General features: G+C 45.8%; 2 protein-coding genes and 1 non-coding gene across 11 annotated transcripts in view; 2 read left to right on the plus strand and 1 right to left on the minus strand.

Moving 5' to 3' along the window:
• The first annotated feature begins 10,477 nt into the window (after positions 1-10,477).
• On the plus strand, positions 10,478-14,362 carry RPL30 (ribosomal protein L30). The gene is made up of 5 exons (XM_059484610.1): positions 10,478-10,627; positions 10,716-10,765; positions 11,645-11,790; positions 12,880-13,010; positions 14,254-14,362. Exons 2-5 carry the CDS (start codon positions 10,745-10,747, stop codon positions 14,301-14,303), a joined length of 348 nt encoding a protein of 115 aa, XP_059340593.1. The 5' UTR covers positions 10,478-10,627; positions 10,716-10,744; the 3' UTR covers positions 14,304-14,362.
• Positions 13,882-14,016, plus strand: LOC132085488 (small nucleolar RNA SNORA72). Its single transcript, XR_009420231.1, has one exon. It is a non-coding gene; the product is annotated as a small nucleolar RNA SNORA72 (small nucleolar RNA).
• A 22-nt stretch (positions 14,363-14,384) lies between the features above and the next one.
• The window catches only part of MATN2 (matrilin 2), a 69,840-nt gene continuing 64,439 nt past the window's right edge, over positions 14,385-19,785 (minus strand). For 5 of the 9 annotated variants that reach the window (XM_059484598.1, XM_059484573.1, XM_059484565.1 and 2 more), the window contains 3 exons: positions 19,272-19,376; positions 18,935-19,030; positions 15,864-16,172 (listed from right to left, as the gene is read on the minus strand). In XM_059484598.1, coding sequence (XP_059340581.1) covers positions 16,120-16,172; positions 18,935-19,030; positions 19,272-19,376 — 254 coding nt within the window. In that variant the 3' untranslated portion in view covers positions 15,864-16,119. Of the gene's footprint in view, positions 14,754-15,863; positions 16,201-18,904; positions 19,031-19,271; positions 19,377-19,785 lie in introns of those variants that run through there. The other 4 variants (XM_059484538.1, XM_059484546.1, XM_059484583.1 and 1 more) reach the window with 4 other exon arrangements.

A 19,785-nucleotide genomic window follows, 5' to 3' on the forward strand; every position in this document is an offset into this window, starting at 1 on the left:
ACCCAGGCATCCCACTGCTCTGCTGCCACAGGTAGGAAACAGAAGTGCCTGGGACTCCGAAGCTGAGGAAGCCTGACATGCCAGGAAACATACCTGATATCCCACCTTTCTTCTGTGATCTTTCAAAGAACAAACTAAGGAGGATAGACCACCAGGACAGGCTCATCAAACACTGAGCACTGAGGGAAATAAGAAAGGGAAGTTTACATTCAGTTCATTCTCTTGCCTGCAGAGCTTTGTACCTGCTTCCCTCCCTGTCCTAAGCAAAGGGTGAGCTGTGCAGAGTGCACCTCCCATCCAGCTGACTGATGCAGCAGAGAAAGGAACTCAGGGTTTGCAAGGCCAGAGAGAGGAGCACGGGGCAGTGTGTGCTGGCAGCAAGGCTCACCCGGGGTGCTCTGTACTTCATATTCTTTAAACAGCCTTGGATAGGATACAGAAATAGATATGAGAGCCCAAGGGCATTTTGGCACGTGACTCCCACAAACACTAATTAACAATGTCATGGTCTTCCCTCTTCCTGTGTGAAGGAGAAGTTGCATCTTTTGGGCAGGAAGGCTGCGCGTAACAGAGCCGGTGCTGGAGCTGGGCACGGCAGGGCCACGGCGGGACAGGGCTGCACCTCAGAGTTTCAGCCGGATCACACGGCCAGGCCAGGCCTGGACAACATGTGCCCTCTGCAGAGCACTCAGCACAGACACAGCCCCCGGGATAGCTACACACTGCCTCTCTGCCACCCTCCTGCCTTCTGGGAGCACGGGATTGCACAGACCTTCTACAGAGTCCCCAAGAAATTAAAGTGACACTGTGGCTGCAGCATGATGTTGGCAGATGAAAATCCTTGGTAGGTTTTCCATCCCATCCCTTCCCCTCGGCAGGGCACCTCTCCACAGACTCTCTGCCTCTAATCCAAACCACCCAGAGACTGCCCCAGCCGAAGGCAGTACCAAAGTAGCTAAAAAAACCCCCAAATTTAAGAGCAAATAAATGAAACAATTATATTAAGCTAGTTATTTTATTCAGGATTACAAATTGGGAAATTAAAATTAAATGTAAACTATGAGTATTTAGGGATAGCTGTACATCCAGAGGTAAAGCAACAAATACCTATGACCTCTTATATGCAATCAGCCATACACTTCCAAAAGCAAACTTCATGAAGATTTCTCTAAGGCCCTGATTATTTTTAAGTTCTCCAAGTACTACATGACCATGGATGCTGCTCCAAGTTCTACATGACCAAAGTTGTTCCACTCATTCCAGAGCTCACTAGCTGTTAAGATTTTTGAGTATTTTAGATATTATTCCTACTGCAGCAATTAAATTTATACCTATTTTCTGATAGTCCCAAATCTTGTTACTTTCCATATCACAGTGATTTTTCAAGATATTATGTTATTCAAAAGTTTTCTTTTTGATGACTTCATTTCTCAGCTCTTTGGGTACAGGACAACTAGTACCTAAACAAGTAATAAAATATTCTAAATTGTTTATTGTGTCAAGTAATCCAGGCCAAATGTTTCACTGTTTCAAATATTTGTAGGTCCATTGAAGGCTGTTCTGTGATGCTGATTTATGAACTGCAGAGAGCTGCCTTCTGAAACAGCTATTTTTGTTTTGCCTGGGATAGCAATGACCTTGAAACTTAGCTCCTAGTACATGCCTTGTAATTTTCTGGAAAGGGGTCAATCTGAAGATTTTCTCATCAAACTAATTACTGTCTTTAGAAATCTGCACCTGTGGATTTCTGCACAATTTGACTCTTAGAAAATGCAGTTTCTCATTGTACTGGCACTGGATTTAAGCTGGCTACACATAGAGGTATAAAAATGTATGTATTTATACATGTATATATTTATGTATGTGCACACACACATACTTAACATGCTTTTATTGGCTGAAAATCTATCCAGGTCTGCAGATATCCGGGTATTTGCAACAGACAGAATTTACCCTCAAGGTTGTCCCTGTTCCCTAATGAGATAGCCTTTCTCCACTTGACCCATTTTCCTCCACAACTCCTTCCTTCCTTCCTTCCTTCCTTCCTTCCTTCCTTCCTTCCTTCCTTCCTTCCTTCCTTCCTTCCTTCCTTCCTTCCTTCCTTCCTTCCTTCCTTCCTTCCTTCCTTCCTTCCTTCCTTCCGACACTTCCTTCCTTCCTTCCTTCCTTCCTTCCTTCCTTCCTTCCTTCCTTCCTTCCTTCCTTCCGACACTTCCTTCCTTCCTTCCTTCCGACACTTCCTTCCGACACTTCCTTCCTTCCTTCCTTCCTTCCTTCCTTCCTTCCTTCCTTCCTTCCTTCCTTCCTTCCGACACTTCCTTCCGACACTTCCTTCCGACACTTCCTTCCGACACTTCCTTCCTTCCGACACTTCCTTCCGACACTTCCTTCCGACACTTCCTTCCTTCCGACACTTCCTTCCTTCCTTCCGACACTTCCTTCCGACACTTCCTTCCGACACTTCCTTCCTTCCTTCCTTCCTTCCTTCCTTCCTTCCTTCCTTCCTTCCTTCCTTCCTTCCTTCCGACACTTCCTTCCGACACTTCCTTCCGACACTTCCTTCCGACACTTCCTTCCGACACTTCCTTCCGACACTTCCTTCCTTCCGACACTTCCTTCCTTCCTTCCTTCCTTCCTTCCTTCCTTCCTTCCTTCCGACACTTCCTTCCGACACTTCCTTCCGACACTTCCTTCCTTCCTTCCGACACTTCCTTCCTTCCTTCCTTCCGACACTTCCTTCCTTCCTTCCTTCCTTCCTTCCTTCCTTCCTTCCTTCCTTCCTTCCTTCCTTCCTTCCTTCCTTCCTTCCTTCCTTCCTTCCGACACTTCCTTCCGACACTTCCTTCCGACACTTCCTTCCGACACTTCCTTCCGACACTTCCTTCCTTCCTTCCTTCCTTCCTTCCTTCCTTCCTTCCGACACTTCCTTCCGACACTTCCTTCCGACACTTCCTTCCGACACTTCCTTCCTTCCGACACTTCCTTCCTTCCGACACTTCCTTCCTTCCTTCCTTCCTTCCAACACTTCCTTCCTTCCTTCCTTCCTTCCTTCCTTCCTTCCTTCCTTCCTTCCTTCCTTCCTTCCTTCCTTCCTTCCTTCCTTCCTTCCGACACTTCCTTCCGACACTTCCTTCCTTCCTTCCTTCCTTCCTTCCTTCCTTCCTTCCTTCCTTCCTTCCTTCCTTCCGACACTTCCTTCCGACACTTCCTTCCGACACTTCCTTCCGACACTTCCTTCCGACACTTCCTTCCGACACTTCCTTCCTTCCTTCCGACACTTCCTTCCTTCCTTCCTTCCTTCCTTCCTTCCTTCCTTCCTTCCTTCCTTCCGACACTTCCTTCCGACACTTCCTTCCGACACTTCCTTCCGACACTTCCTTCCGACACTTCCTTCCTTCCTTCCGACACTTCCTTCCTTCCTTCCGACACTTCCTTCCTTCCTTCCGACACTTCCTTCCTTCCTTCCTTCCTTCCTTCCTTCCTTCCTTCCTTCCTTCCTTCCGACACTTCCTTCCGACACTTCCTTCCGACACTTCCTTCCGACACTTCCTTCCTTCCTTCCTTCCGACACTTCCTTCCTTCCTTCCTTCCTTCCTTCCTTCCTTCCTTCCTTCCTTCCGACACTTCCTTCCGACACTTCCTTCCGACACTTCCTTCCGACACTTCCTTCCTTCCTTCCGACACTTCCTTCCTTCCTTCCGACACTTCCTTCCTTCCTTCCTTCCTTCCTTCCTTCCTTCCTTCCTTCCTTCCTTCCTTCCTTCCTTCCGACACTTCCTTCCGACACTTCCTTCCGACACTTCCTTCCGACACTTCCTTCCGACACTTCCTTCCTTCCTTCCTTCCTTCCTTCCTTCCTTCCTTCCTTCCTTCCTTCCGACACTTCCTTCCGACACTTCCTTCCGACACTTCCTTCCTTCCGACACTTCCTTCCTTCCGACACTTCCTTCCTTCCTTCCTTCCTTCCAACACTTCCTTCCTTCCTTCCTTCCTTCCTTCCTTCCTTCCTTCCTTCCTTCCTTCCTTCCTTCCTTCCTTCCTTCCTTCCTTCCTTCCTTCCTTCCTTCCGACACTTCCTTCCGACACTTCCTTCCTTCCTTCCTTCCTTCCTTCCTTCCTTCCTTCCTTCCTTCCTTCCTTCCTTCCTTCCTTCCTTCCTTCCTTCCTTCCGACACTTCCTTCCGACACTTCCTTCCGACACTTCCTTCCGACACTTCCTTCCTTCCTTCCTTCCTTCCTTCCTTCCTTCCTTCCTTCCTTCCTTCCTTCCGACACTTCCTTCCGACACTTCCTTCCGACACTTCCTTCCGACACTTCCTTCCGACACTTCCTTCCTTCCGACACTTCCTTCCTTCCTTCCTTCCTTCCTTCCTTCCTTCCTTCCTTCCGACACTTCCTTCCGACACTTCCTTCCTTCCGACACTTCCTTCCTTCCGACACTTCCTTCCTTCCTTCCTTCCTTCCGACACTTCCTTCCGACACTTCCTTCCGACACTTCCTTCCGACACTTCCTTCCTTCCTTCCGACACTTCCTTCCGACACTTCCTTCCTTCCTTCCTTCCTTCCTTCCTTCCTTCCTTCCTTCCTTCCTTCCGACACTTCCTTCCGACACTTCCTTCCTTCCGACACTTCCTTCCGACACTTCCTTCCGCCACTTCCTTCCTTCCTTCCTTCCTTCCTTCCTTCCTTCCTTCCTTCCTTCCTTCCTTCCTTCCGCCACTTCCTTCCGCCACTTCCTTCCGCCACTTCCTTCCGCCACTTCCTTCCGCCACTTCCTTCCGCCACTTCCTTCCGCCACTTCCTTCCGCCACTTCCTTCCTTCCGCCACTTCCTTCCTTCCGCCACTTCCTTCCTTCCGCCACTTCCTTCCTTCCGCCACTTCCTTCCTTCCTTCCGCCACTTCCTTCCTTCCTTCCGCCACTTCCTTCCTTCCGCCACTTCCTTCCGCCACTTCCTTCCGCCACTTCCTTCCGCCACTTCCATCTCCCTCCCTCTCCTTTCTTCTTTTCCTTTCTTCTCTTTCTTTCTCCCGAACCTTCCCGGAACCTTCCCTTCCCTTCCTCATGGTAAAGCTGCTTCAAGGGTGGCTGAAGAAAGGTTTTAATTCAGATATTGTGGACCTGTGCCTTACTGTGATTCTAAATTCCCAGTAATCTGAAACAGAGAGCTGCATTCTTCTGCCTGACAATACAGGGGATAGTTCAGTGCATGGCCCTGTGAAAATCAGATGAACATGTTTGCATTTGCTGTAAATGCAATGATTATCAGAGAACACAATCTGTCACTTTTAATAGCTCTGATGTGCAAAACTAGAAAATAATGGCTGCAGGTGTTCACACAGCATTGTTGTGTAATTGTGCAGAGACTAGACCAGACTATAAATCAAAGCAGGACTGTATTTTTTGCATATTTTCATCCTTGCCTACACACTGTTCTACACATTGCCTACTGACACTCAGGGGAAGGGGCTAAGCAGGGGTACAGCTTCAGATGTTCCTCTGCATCCCTGGCTGCCAGAGTGATCCCCACTTTCTCTGAGGATCAGCAGCGCTGCCACTTCAGCTTTATAAAGACCTCAGAATTTCAGAGAATTTAACAGAATGATCCATCCCAGACTGTACCAGAAGGTGCCCATGTACTGCTCATTTTCCAGACTTCAGAATGATTTTTTCTCATTCTTCTCTTTCTCTTCTTTCTAACCTTTTCTCTCAGTTAACTATACACTGTCTACAACAGCACACATAATTAGCACACAAACCTTAGTACCTCATTTTACTGTTCATTGAATTTTCCAGTGAGTAGTGAGAAAAGCTGATGATATTATTACCACTGCATTTGTGGGGGCAGTGCTTGGGGTTCTATAACACAGAGAAGAAGTAGCTTTGGGATTTCTCTGCAGAAAGGTAAGATTCTTGATGATGAACCCACATAGGCACTATGTCCAGTGCTGATCCCTTGCAGCGGCAAGAGACCCCATGGGTGACACTGGCCAGCTCCATGAACTTGCTTATCTGTCCCCAGGTGTGTGTGCCCCTGCCACCATGGCTTGGTTGCTGATGCACTGCCATTGGTGTCAGTGCTGCTGCAGGAGATTGCCTTGATGCTTTAGGATTTTAGCTTTTATATTTTTCATATATTTGTAATCCCGCAATTCTTTAGTGTATAACTTAAAACTCCATATAGAGTGTCAGCTACTGTCTTCCCCATTTTGGTCAGACAAAACAATTCCTCTCTAGGCCTGGGAATCAAGGACACCTTTCTGTCTCAGGCCCCAAGAAATGTAAAACAAAAGTGAGTTGGGAGGGGAGCAAACTTGGGATAAATGATTTCATTACCTGAAGCTGTAATTGGAAGATTAACCCCCAATATGCAAATGGGCAAAACTTATAAAAGCATGGAAATCATGACAAGTCATTAATTTTTTTGGGTGTAGACCCTGGGTGGACTTTGTCTGCCTGAAGTGGACCTGAATGCCCTTCAATAAATATAACCACTTTTTATACCCTTAATTTTGTCTGGCCTCTGTTTTTAATTAATCCCAACAAGGAATCACCCTGACTTCCCTTTTTTAGATACACTGAGTTGGTTTCATTCACCTAAAATGAAGTTGGTTTCTAATTTTTGGGATAGGTCAGTGTTCCACCACTGACTTTTCTTGTAGTGCTCTCACTCTTCTACCTCTTTGTACCTCTAGCTGGTGCTTTCTTACACAACCTTGTCAGCATTTTAGTGGGGAAAAGTGGTGAAAGAACTTCAAGACCACTGCTCTCTGGATTAAGTTCTCCCTCTGTGTTGGAAACCCTGCTTCTGGCCTCTCAGCAGAGATTAATTAGGCCAGGGTGAGGAGTGGTCCTGCTTTCCCCAAGTACTCTGCATTCCCTGCATGCTCATGTCCCCTGCCAAACTGAGCCCCAGAGCCAGGGGAGCACCTGGCTCAGCCCCAGAAGGAGCTGATCTCCCTGGCTGAGCATGGTGGGGCAGGCAGGGTGGCTGGATGAGACCACAGTGCCTGCTGCTGGTGCTGGGAGAGTGACACTGCTTTTCCTGAGCTGCTCCCTGGGTCACTCCATCTTGAGACTTGTTAGTTGTCTGCTGCTTCCCTGCCTTTCTTCTATTTCTGCTGTATCACAGCCCTGTTGTGGAGGAAAGTTCAAGATCCCTGAGGGTGTTGAGGGTGCCTGGATGCCAAACTCTCCCTGATGTGCCTTCCCCCATTCCTTAATCCTCAAACAGCTGCTGTCAAGGCCCATGCACTCCCAGCTGCAATATGCCAACGTTAGACAGTGGCTGTGTAATACTGTTTAAGGAATTTTAGTGGGGCCAAAGCCTTTTCTCTCTTCTAGTGTAATTTTCATCTGATTTGGACTGGCTATTTGTCTTTATAAAGGACATTCTATAGGCCACAGACCCCAGGAGAGGCCTTCACAGAAGGGAGATCTGGGGACTGAGAGAGACAAATGTGCCCATTTCTGCATGTATTCCCACCACCCCCAGACCAATCCTTATTCTACCTAGATATAGGGCAGAATAATGACAAAAGTGTCTATCAGAAAGTTCCTTTGGAAATGCGGAGATTTTTTAAAAGCACATTACTAGAAAGAAGCAGTGATATAAACTGCTAAAGAAAGTCGCTCTCTCCTAACGGGAGCGGAGGCTGCAAGGGTATCCTTGGAAACAGCTCCCTCTCCCGGAGCCATGCACGGCTCCCGCATCTTGCAAGGCGACGTAAAACCTGGAATAGCCCAAAGGAATGGCACTGGAGGCCACTGAGCTTTATATTCCCTTGCCTGGAATTCAACAAGGATGAAAGATGAATGTTTCACCAGACCATAACCAACAGAGTAAAAGTATAAAGAGTTAAAAGCAAAGTCACAGTTTGATGGGGAATAACAGCAATGCACCTGATGGCCGGGACTAGGGCAAAAAGTGGAACAGGAATAGAAAGAGTTTACTTTTCAGTTGCCAAAGAAAAGTTTGGAGTATACTTCAAAATTTTTTGAATCATACTCTGTAAAGGGATAGAAATGTGTTTTTTCTTCAATAAAAGATATTGGACTATAGAGACACAACAAAATGTAACATGTTTATATTATTATTTATATACTACATGTATAATTTATGTGCTAAACACAGACATTATTCCCAGAGAACTTTACCTTTAGAGATGGACAAATGTCAGAGTTTCACTTGTGATATTTCAGCTCCATTTAAGTTTGGTAACATTTTTTCCAACATACCTTTGTCTCAGTGTTACTTTAGATCTTAATTTAGATGCTTAAACTGATCTGTCAAAACCCAAGGTTGTTACCCAGAAAAAATTATTGGGGTGATGATTTGCATTTTGACCAAAGGCTGCCTGTCACTGAGAAGGATATCCTGTTGGAAATATTTTGGTTAGGTCTGTGATCATACATCAGAAAAAGTTACCATGGAGGTAGCCATACCAGGAGAAGGGCATAAAATACATTGCTATAAATTATTTCCCTTATTTGAAATAATACCTGTTAATAAAAGCATACTAGAATAACTGAATGCAACATGTTTTGTTTTGGCTTTTTAGTTTGTTGCTCCATATTCCATATTGATAAATGTGTTATACTTCCTAAGGCCAACAAGCTTTGCCGTGCTTGTGCTAACCTGGTGAGTCTAGCAAAACTCCTATGCTAGTTTTGTAATTTTATAAGAAATGTACACACTGTGATGCCTTTCTGGGGCAGTGTCTTAAGAGCATCAAGTCACACCAGCAGCAAACCTGTTGTCCTGTCCCCAGGCTGGATCCCTGAGCATCTTCTAGGGGGATGTCACAAGCAACCCCCGCAGCTCACACTCAGAGCATCCACACTGCTCATCCCTGCAGGCGCCAGCTGAGCTGCTGCTGCTCTCTCTCCTCCCTGTGCCAGCCTGGCCTGCTTGTTCTAGGATGGACAGCACTGTGGGATTGAGAACAAATGTCCTTGGCCTGAAAATGGCAACATCATGTCGCGGCCCTGGTCCTAAACATTGCAGTGTGTGTGTGCTCAGTGAAATAATTTTCAAGCTGCTGGTTTCCAGAGTGCATGGAGGACAGGAGGAAGTTTCCCTGCACTGTCACTCTGCACAGGGACTGAGCTGCTTGGGGATGGGCTAAGGACACTGCACAGACACTGCACAGCTGGTGGGAGTGCAGAGCCATGGCCCCAGCAAACCCGGGAGCTGCACTGAGGGCACCCAGAGCTGAACCTCTAACACAGGCAGAGTCAGGCCCAAGTCTATTCCCAGGCTCATTGGCTGGTTTCATGAAAGAAACCTGTCTGTGGGCTTAGGCTCGGGCTCATCCCGGAGCTGTGTCCCATTGGGACAGGCCTGTCATGCAGGACTGGGGCCTGTCAGGGGCTGTCATGCAGGGCAGAGGGCAGGCGCTGCTGCTTCAGGGAGGCAGTGCGGACAGCAGGGACACGGGGCAGACCACCACATGTCCCCTGTGCTGGTACTTTGCATTGCCCTAGAGATTTACCTTCTCCATCCCACCATTTCCCCCATCAGCCCTGTGTCAGAAGTGACAGTCCCAGGGACACTGTTCTGGTGACATCCCACCCGGAGTACTGTGCTCAGCTCTGGGGTCCCCAGCACAGGAAGGACATTGACCTGTCAGACCGAGTGCACAGGAAGCCACCAAGATGATTACAGGGGTGGAGCTATGAGGAAAGGCTGAGAGAGTTGGAATTGCTCAGTCTGGGAAAGAAAAGGCTTTGGGATGATCTGATTGTGGCCTTTAGGATAACCTGATTGTGGCCTTCCAGGACCTGAAGGGAGCCCACAGGACAGATGGACTTTTTTTTACAAGAGCATGTACTGCTAGTGACAAGAGAAAGGGGAATGGCTTTAAACAGAGAGAGTAGTTTTACATTAGATATTGGGAAGAAGCCCTTTACTGTGAGGGTGGCAAAGACACTGGTAGAGGTGCTATGGACACAGCCCGACCCTGTGAGGTATTCAAGGCCAGGTGGCATGGGGCTCTGAGCAAGCTGGTTTAGCAGAAGATGGCATGGCAGCGGGGCTGGAACTAGGTCAGCTTCAAGGTCCCTAGCAATCCAGGCCATTCCGTGATTCCATGATGGGAGGCTCAGGCCGCTACGGCTCTTCTCGCATCAGCTCCTGAAGCCTTCCGCGAGGCTGTGATGTGTAACATGCGTTAATGCCCCTCTGCGGAACGAGGGAAGTGGTAGGCATGGGAAAGGGCGGGAGCCGGCCCCGCCGCCGAGCCGGCCCCGCCGCCGAGCCGGCCCCGCCGCCGAGCCGGCCCCGCCGCCGAGCCGGCCCCGCCGCCGAGCCGGCCCCGCCGCCGAGCCGGCCCCGCCGCCGAGTCCCTCACCCAAGCCCCGCCCACACACTCCAAGTGCCGTCGCTCGTTCAGCCAGGCCACGCCTACATTAACTCAAGACCCGCCCCCACACAGTGTAGCCCCGCCCACTCCGGGCAAAGCCCCGCCCCTCCCGGGGCCGCCGCCGCCGTCGTTCGGGCGCATTGGCAGCCGTGGGGCGGGGCGCGGTGTGCGCGGCTCTCGCGAGAGCTGCCGCGGTCTTCGCGCGGTGCTTGCCGGGCGCTCTTTCCTTTCTGGCGGCCCGGCCATCTTGGCGGCGCGTCTGCGGTGAGCGGGGCCGGGCCGGGGGCGCGGGGGCCGCTGCGGGCGCTGCTGCCGGGTTCTGACCGCTCCCCTCCATCCCCCTGTGTTCCAGGTACCGCCCGAGCCGCGCGAGGCAGCAACATGGTGGCCGCCAAGAAGACGGTGAGTGAGAGCGGGGCCGCGCCGGGCGCACGTGGCGGCGGAGCGGCCGGGCAGCGCCCTGGTGCGCGGGGGGACCCCGGCGTGGCCTGGCTTGGGGGCCGGGGGTGCTGGGGGGCCCCTGGGCACGGCCCATCGCGGCCCTCAGAGCTCGGGCCGTGCCCTCCTGCCACTGGCCGCGCCCCTGGGCCGCCTCCCGCTGCGCTCGGTGTCCTCGGGTACCTCCGTGCGATGTCCTGGGGGCTTGCAGAGCTCCTGAGGTGGCTGCAGGGAGGGAGAGGTGGTGCCGAGGGGGTCCTAGTGCGGGTGGAGTTCAGGTTTTGCCTTTCCTGCCATGTTCTGGCCTTTCTCTTACAGTGGCTCTGACAGATCTGAGTTTCTTGGTCAGAGGTGGTGATTTCGTCCGTCAGATGTGCCTAACCTGTTGTCATGAGCATCACGCTCCCCTGTTGTAATATCAGTTCGATATCGCACAGAATTCCTTCTTTCTGCTGCTCCATGTAGCGTTGTCAGTGTGTGCCCTGGGGAGAGACAGGCTCTGAACCTGGCTTAGATTTGCAAGGCCTTGACCAGCAGAGCTTGACAAGAGCTTGTCAGATACATGCAGATGTCACTGATTTATGTAGTGCTTTGAGATGTATTTTTGTACTGAGAGATGTGGGGATAAGAAAGGACTTTCTGAACTTGTGAAAACACAGTATCAGCAATGCCCCTGCCCATAAGCTTTCTTATACTCTGGTGAGTGACTGGCCTTTCCTATTCCATGTTTCAGATTATAGGGAGATTATGAAAAGTGCACGTATTTGAAATTTCTCTATTGTGTTCCCCATTGTTTTGAAAAGCGCGAAGTAACACAATAACATTTCTTTACGTCTTTTTCAGAAAAAGTCCCTGGAGTCCATCAACTCTAGGCTTCAGCTGGTTATGAAAAGTGGCAAATATGTGCTTGGGTACAAACAAACTCTGAAAATGATTCGTCAGGGCAAAGCCAAGTTGGTCATCCTCGCCAACAACTGTCCTGCTTTGAGGTAAGCAGATGTGGGAGAAAACAATTCCGAGATGGGCTCTTTGTACAAATGCAGTTTGTGCTTCGTGCTAATTGCTCCAGAGACTTAATACAGAGGGCTTTGCTGGCATGTTATAGAGTGCTCTGAAATTTGTTTAGTAGTTTGCTGTGTAATGATTTCAAGTCTAGAAGTGTTGAAATGCTTCCTGGTGTTTTTCTGGCTTTCTGATTCAAGGAGTTTGCACTAGAGAAAGTCATGGAAGCTTTTCGCACTTGATAGCGTTCACTAAGAGTGTAATGGGGCTGAATTCCTATGTTTTTCCAAGGTAGTATATTGGAAAATAATTTTATAGTTAGAAAAACTGATGACAGATTTAAAATATTTGAAGTACTTTGCCAAAGTTAGTTATAAATTTGGGGTCCTGGCCAGTGAAACTGATTTTTTGAGAATGTAATTTGTACTAGTATCATGATGTTTTCCTCATTGAATACCTGGGCCCTTTCTGTTGTTGAGGGATATTGACAGGCTCAAGACAATGTCAGTGCACAACCCAGAAATTAGATACTTGAGAAATAGCAAGAGTGTTGCAGTGGGCAGCAGTCCCCAGTATTAGTGGGGATCGGAAAATGGTTGGGAAACAGTGTTGACTGCTAGACTGTCCTGGTGGAAGTCAAAAGAGAGGGCAGCATAGGTGGACTTTTTGTTTGAAATTAAAATACATGGTTCCTTTCTCAGCTGCAACACCTGTGCCTCTCTGTTCAGCATCTGGTCACCACTGGCCATCAACATTAACTCTTACTTTATGCACTTTGGCACCTAAAGAAAGGCCTTCCAGAGGTCTACAAGTGCTGAATCCTTCTACCATGTAGAAATGAGCCTGAGTAGGAGCAGCCTGAAGTGTTTGTTGTTGCAAACCTTCAGCAGACATCTAAATAAAGGTTCCTGAGCCACAAGTGTGGAATGATGCTGCCTCACAAGAAACAGCTGTGTTTCTCTGGGTGGGAAGGAAAAGTTAAAGGTTAAGTGTGGTAGGAGTTAAAGCTGCTCTCTCTGTATTGCAGTTGTCAGAATTGTTTGTGGTCATGTTAACACCCAGTTTTTGGATTTCAGAAAATCAGAGATCGAGTACTACGCTATGCTTGCTAAGACTGGTGTCCATCATTATAGTGGGAACAACATTGAGTTGGGCACAGCGTGTGGAAAATACTACAGAGTGTGCACACTGGCCATCATTGACCCAGGTAATTCCCTCCTGCAGTGTAGAGGAGGTGTCTGTGGATCCTCCCTTCTCCTGTGAGTTGCAGCACTGAGCAAGGAATGAGCAGGAGTGATGACACACTTGACTGCATTTTTCCATCAGGTTTAATACTTAAAATTTTCTCTGACCAAGATCCTGTTCTTTTGTGAGTCCAAGGTTCTCAGAACCTGGAAGCGCTGCTGCATCTCTTGCACATAACTCTTTTACTGCTGAGCCCTGTGAGCATTTTGTCTGCTTGTCAGTCTGTAGGGAGGTTTTGGTGTCTGGGAAGCAACTATGTGGGACCTTTTTCTGAACCCATCAGCTAGGACATGGGCTTGCACAACATACTGTTTACAACAGCCCTGTTTGACTGTTCTTAGTCTGAGACAAAGGGTTGTGACTTGTCCTGCTTCCCAGAATAGTATATAGAAAAATAACCAACAGGCAGGTGGATATTCATCAAGGGAATGAGAATCATGTTAAATGCTTCATTTTAAAACTACATTTGTGTGTAATTAGTGTGGTTTGGTAACAGTGTTTGTCCCAGAGAGTTGCTCAGATTCCTTATATAGAATGCTAAGTAGGTGACTTCCCATCCTCTTTCCAGAATGTTTTAAGAGAAGAGTCAATCCCTTGTTCTGTTTGTTGACCAGAATGCATACACATAGGTTTAATGATTCCTGTAATGACTTTAACCAGCTGTTCCCCAAGTCACAATGAATGATTTGAATTTCCTACTGCTTCAGGAAACTTTATTTAGCTTGCTTGTATTCAAATAGTAGCTGTAAACTTGATTGTCAGAATGTCACTTTCAGGTTTGGTTTTGGGTGGGGTGGGAGCTGTAAGTCAGTCCCAATGCTCTGGAGCTGACAATGCGAATATTCTCGCTGTCCTGATATCTCTGTGATCAGGGGAGGCTAGACATTCGCTAGAGTAAAACTATGCATTGTGTCCTCCAGGACTAGATGGCTGTTTTAGTCCTGGCTTTGTAAATGCTGGTGACAGGTGCGTAATTACTGGAAAATACTGTGCTTGGATTAGAAAAACACAGTTAAAAGTATTCTTATCATTGATTTTATCAAAATTATTTGTTTTTTCCTAAGCAGACTGTCTGTTTTTTTAGGTTGTTTTCTTTTTCTAGAATCACTGTGGTGATTTTATGAGTAGGGGGTGTTTTTCTTACTTTTATTTCAAAAATCCTCTTCCCATGGGTCCTCTTCTAACAATACATTTTTGTTTTACAGGTGACTCTGACATCATTAGAAGCATGCCAGAACAAACCAGTGAGAAGTAAATGCTGTAAAGGTGTTATTTCTACAATAAAACTGGTTACAGATCTCTTTTAAAGAAAAATTTGTATTATACTTTTGTTGGTTTTAGGGAACAAACTATATAAATGAAGATTCATTACCACTGCTGTGCTTCTTGTTCTGTTAGAAATAACCTTCACATGGCAAAATTGCTGTTCTTTCTGTAGGCATTGTGGATCTTAAAAGGTAAGTGAAGGAAGGCTTGATCATGGCTAGTATGGTGCCAAATCCCAATGGGCTGGGGCTCCCTTAGTGTTTGCTTGTGGAGTGCTAATGCAAACAAAAGCCATAACATAAGGGACAGCAGCAAATTTGGGATGTTGGTGGGGAACCCTAAGGGCTTACTTATGTTCAGTATTTCACACTGTTTTTACCTAGTGAATCAAGTAGAATGTGCATCAGTTCCTTTGTCTTTTCCATCCAAGAGTACATACCTGTAAAAGGACAAACAGGATATAGCTTCTAGATGTATAGGCTTTCAGTAAGATACCAGTTAACTTCACAAAGCTGTTTTTAAATCAGTAGCCTTTTTTTTTTTTTTTTTTTTTAGTTTTCTGAAGATATTGGAGACAGATGAGCTGGTGTTCTCAAGGCAATTGCTGAGAATGTCAGTATCTTAGAGATTTGTGCCTGTTTTGTTTGAGACCATGACTGCAGGATGTTCCTTATTACTAGGGATTGTTAATTGAGGTGGCAGTGATTTTCTGACATGGTGAAAACAAACACCTAATGAAAATCAGGATGTACCTGTAACCCTGCAAAATTCCACAGTATGCCAAAGCATGAGGTATCTTTCAAAGCTTGCTGTTGTATATCCATGTACACTCACTAGCTTGTCTGACATCAGTTAATCACTTAAGTTTTGCTGCAACTACTTCTGTTATAAAGTGAATGAAGTTTGGTGTTTCCATTTGGAGATAGTCAAGAGGCAAACTCTGAGGTGTGTCAGAGCAAAGGAGGAAGTGCTGGTATATTTGCCTATTAAACCACAGATCTGGATGAGTTGCAATCAAGGGAAGGGAGTGAGACTTGAAGGTACTTTGGGTGGCCAGAATAGAAGCAGTTTGTTTGGTTTTGTTTGTGTTTTAGTGTTTGACAGGTGTGCAGCTAGCTGAATTGACCAAGTAATATTTTCAGAATTAATATACTACTTGCATTCAGGAAAGTTAGAGAATCAGTGAATACTGACAAAAGGACAGCAGGGAGAAGTTGGGTAGTCTAGACATAAGGAAAAGGTTTTGAAACTTTAAGTTGCGATGCCCTGATAACCCAGCAGACTTTTCACTTTGGTAATTTAATTCCATTACAGTTTAAACACAAATGTGTAGCTACATTTTTACTTCCTATTGATTCCAGTAGTAACTTTTTTGAAGAATCCAAGTCAATCCTAATGGCTGTGAATGCTGTCTCACTTGTTCTGTGTATGTCTGTACATAGAACTATATACATACACAATCTCTGTGCTTAAAATACTAGGAGCGGAGGAGGGAAATACAGAAAAGCAAGTCAAATTCATACCCTAAAAATACTTCAAAACATGAAGGTTTCATTTCAAAAAATAACACCATTTTATTATTTTGCATAGCTTATTTCAGTTATTCTGCTTAATTAGAACTTCTGCTAGTTACTGAGTTGTTTATATAAAATTATCAACATTTTTATCTGCAATCAATGCAAGACAACACATGGCATATAAATGCAAGGATCCAGAATATTCTTTTCAACTTCAGACACAAAGAAAATAGCTCTGACAAGTTTGTATGTATAAATATACAGTGTAGTGTACGCTTCAAATTCTGATCAGTATTTTAGTCTGTTTTCCAAGTCTTCCATTCTCTTCGTCATTTCTTCCAGTAGATAAAAGTTAAGGAAAGAGAGCTACTGATAAAAATGCATTAAAAAGTCAGCTACCTGATTGCTATGGTCCATAAACATTCTCATTTGTCCTCTTACAATCCCAGTAGTTTCTCATACACTAATCCCCTTTATTTTCTTCTGATTTGATCAGCTGAGTTGAGAAAGCTGTGTGAAGCCCCATTATTTAACAGGTTTACCTTGACATGGAGTTCAGACTGTAGCTTATTAAAAAGGCTGGTTCTACAAATTGATTGCTTTTCTCCCTTTTAAAGTGAGGGTAAATATTTATCTAGTTAATGCTGTTTAAAACTGTTTCACTTAATCATGTGGAAAACTGCACATAACTGGCAGTAGATTATAGAACTCTGGGGCTCTGAGACCCCAGTAAGAATGTCTGCTCCTCATGATCTGTTCCTGTCCACAATTGTGGCAGTGGTTTCCAGACAAATGTGGAATAGAGCACAACAAACTCCCTGGGATCTAGGGCTGGTTCCAGTTACAGTAAGAAGCTGTTGCAATACAAAGTAGTGTACAGTATCCCTTTCCTGATAAGCACTTCCAGTTGGCAGGAATGCTGTCTCCTGCAGGAAGATGTTGCACTGGTACTGTTTACTTCAGGCCCTCTCTCTGAGTGCCATGGAAAGGCTGCAGCCAGGGGAAGCTGAGAGGAAGAGGAGGCCTAGCATCAAGTGAGATCTGAAGTCACTGAGATCTACCTCAGAAGGATGAATTTGCTGCACCCCACTCCTTGCTTGTTTGACTAGAGTCTTGATTTCAACATTTTAACGTCTTGCACAAGGGAAAATGGAGAACTGGGCATATTAATTGGGATCTTTGACACATTGCTGTTAGGAATTTTTAGGGCAGACAGGCAAATAGAACTTGGCCTCTTGAGTTTGGCCAGAACAGCTACGTGTACTGTCCTCATTGTCAGCAGGAAAATCTCTTGCTAGTAAGGAGCAAGGGTGTGTATCTTGCTTTTGTGGGTGTTCAGTCTGCCTGCACATTGGGTTTGGTAATTGCTCATCTGTCTGCTGTGGCAAGCTTACTCTGCACAGGAGCACCATGTGGAACTGCATTTTCTTCAGCCATTTTTCTCAAGTGTTCACAGAGGCCAAGTTGAAACAGTGAAACTGCACTCAACTTACTGATAGAAGTTAGTGTAGCTGGACACAAAACAGTTTGGACTGGTCACTCTGAATTTGTATTGTGTAACTGGAGCTACTTATGTAGCCAGTTCTCCGTCCTCCACCCCCCAGATCTCTGGATGAGGACTAGCCAGCAGTCTGCAGTTACCAAGGACTAGTGTAGCACCTCATACCTGAGCTTGCTCTTGAGAAAAGGCAGAGAAATTAGGTTTGTAATAAAGACAAAACTGGATTGTTCATTCTCTTCAAAGCAGTGGCTGCACAGTGCTCTGAGGAAGTGCTTAGCACTGTTCCTATCAAAATTCCTAGTCTCTGGTTCAGTGTTGACAGATTTTCTATTACCTTGAGCCATTGGAGTAAAAATCACAGTTGTCTGCTCAAATGGTAAAGTAAAAAAGCACATGTTGCTAAGCTTCTAAGCTTAGTAACTAAGTTCTTTGAGTAAGCTCAGAGCTCCTCACAGCCCACTGCAAGAGATTGTGGTAAAGAGCTTCTGAAGGGGCAAGAATTGGTCTCCTTTCTTGTTAGCATGCAGGCTGGAATGCTGCATGTCATGTAACACTTAAGGATGTGGGAAATAACCTAGAAGTTTTTCTCCAAAGTTGATGGAAGAAGTCCTATCAGAGCAGTATGTGTGTTGATGAACATTTGAAGCACCTAGCAATAACCTTACATGATGGCTTTCTCCTCTTTTATGAAATCTGCTTTGCATGGAGTAATTTAATCAAGTGATTAGAACATAATTCCTTAAAGTGTCTGCCATGTTCTGCATCAGGTTACCAGTCACCGAGGGCTCTGCTTGCCTCCCTCTGCACTGACAGTTCAGTCTGAAGCTGTTCCTGTCTAGGAAGCACAGTGATGAGCTGTTGGGATCACTGCACTCTTCTGTGCAGAGAGTAAGCGCTTACTGCTCTTGCACACAGTTACACAAGTAGAAGATGTGATGTTTTGTTAGCGTTTATTTGATCAGAAACAGCTTTCATGAATTTGCTGCATAAATAGTGCACAATGAGTTGTATTGCCAGTTTGCTGCTGTTTCCTGAGATGTGGATTTGCAGGCAGGGTAAAGGCTGCTGCACTAGCAGCTCCCTTGAAATAGACTGATTGGCAGAAGCTAGCGATCTGCACTTTGCTAACTTTTATCTGCATTTCTTTTAACGCAAGATTAACCAAACCTGAGTCCTCTGATTTCCTCCTTATCTAGAGTATGGTTTTAAATGACTCGCTGCATATGTGCCTCACCAAGGAGTTCAGCAGGGAAACCTGTAGTCTGTAAATGCTATTTCAGTAGCATCTGAAGAAGTAACCCAAAACAAAGCATGTTAGTCTTGAATTTGACCAGTTGTTTCTTTGCTATTCCTGAAAGTGTTTACTGTAAGGAGTTATTAAAATTCAAGATCCTTGTTAATATTTTTGTTCCTTCTATGAAGAAGAAGCAGATTAAAAGTTAAAGGCTTTGCTTATTGGCAACTATTACGTAGTTTAGATTTTCATAACAATAAACTGTTTTTAGCTATGGAGGCAGTTTAGACTTGATCCAAAACCATGTAGTTTGTTTTAAGCTGCCTTTCTTATCTTACCTGTAAGAAGCAGTTACGCAGAAAGGATATATCGCTGGGTGAGTTTTCTTACTTCACTGGTTGCATAGTTCTGGAATGTCACAAGGTTTTCACACTTGCACTGGTCATTGTCTTTTGAGGCTTTTGCTGAAAAAGAGAAACACTTAAGTATAGGCTAAATGCTGAATAAATTGAATAGAATGGGGAGGAAATGACAAGGCATTCTGAATGCAGAGCAGGTTTATTACAGCTGCCTGTTCTCAAAACAGGTCAACATCCCAAGGAACACCCTGAGGCAGATTCTGTTGGTACTGGAAAACAGTACACAATATGTAATCTTCCATGTTGAAAGAACAGTGGGTTGTTCTAAACAAAGGAACCCAATTACCTGTTGTTGAGTGGATGTGACTGTCTTCAAAAAGATACTTGTGATGTACTGCAAGATGTGGACAGTCAATGACATCTGTGATGGCTATTGTGGTTGATTCAGGTCCTGCAGGAAACCCCCCCCAACACTCTAAAAATCAGACCCACTAAATTATAATTTTTTTTTTCTACTTGCATGCACTGAGTTCTCCTTAATTAGTAGGTAATTCACTCATTCAAGGAAAGGATTAGGGATACAAAGCTATGAAGGAACCAGGCTGTTAGGCTGTATTTACTGTATACATGATATAAGTTGTGGGTTGCAAAACTGAAAGGGAATTGTGAAGGTTCCTGTGAAAAACAGAAGTGATTGAAAGCTGAACATGCTTTAGGTGTGAAGCCCAGTGTTGAAATACAAGCTTCCCCATGAAGTATTTCATTCAGATGATGTAAGAAGCATGCAGCCATGCTTTTGTTACAGTGAATCTCCATTTTTCACATTGCAGAGTGACTTGGAGGGGCGAGGAGGCAGGGAC

This window comes from Ammospiza nelsoni, chromosome 1, assembly GCF_027579445.1.
Source record: "Ammospiza nelsoni isolate bAmmNel1 chromosome 1, bAmmNel1.pri, whole genome shotgun sequence".
Classification (NCBI taxonomy): Eukaryota; Metazoa; Chordata; class Aves; order Passeriformes; family Passerellidae; genus Ammospiza; species Ammospiza nelsoni.

Excerpts from the sequence above, each read along its gene's own strand:
- RPL30 (XM_059484610.1), top strand. The coding sequence starts at position 10,745 with ATGGTGGCCGCCAAGAAGACG. Across the intron at positions 10,766-11,644 it reads TGGTGGCCGCCAAGAAGACG|AAAAAGTCCCTGGAGTCCAT; the intron begins GTGAGTGAGAGC and ends CGTCTTTTTCAG. Across the intron at positions 11,791-12,879 it reads AACAACTGTCCTGCTTTGAG|AAAATCAGAGATCGAGTACT; the intron begins GTAAGCAGATGT and ends TTTGGATTTCAG.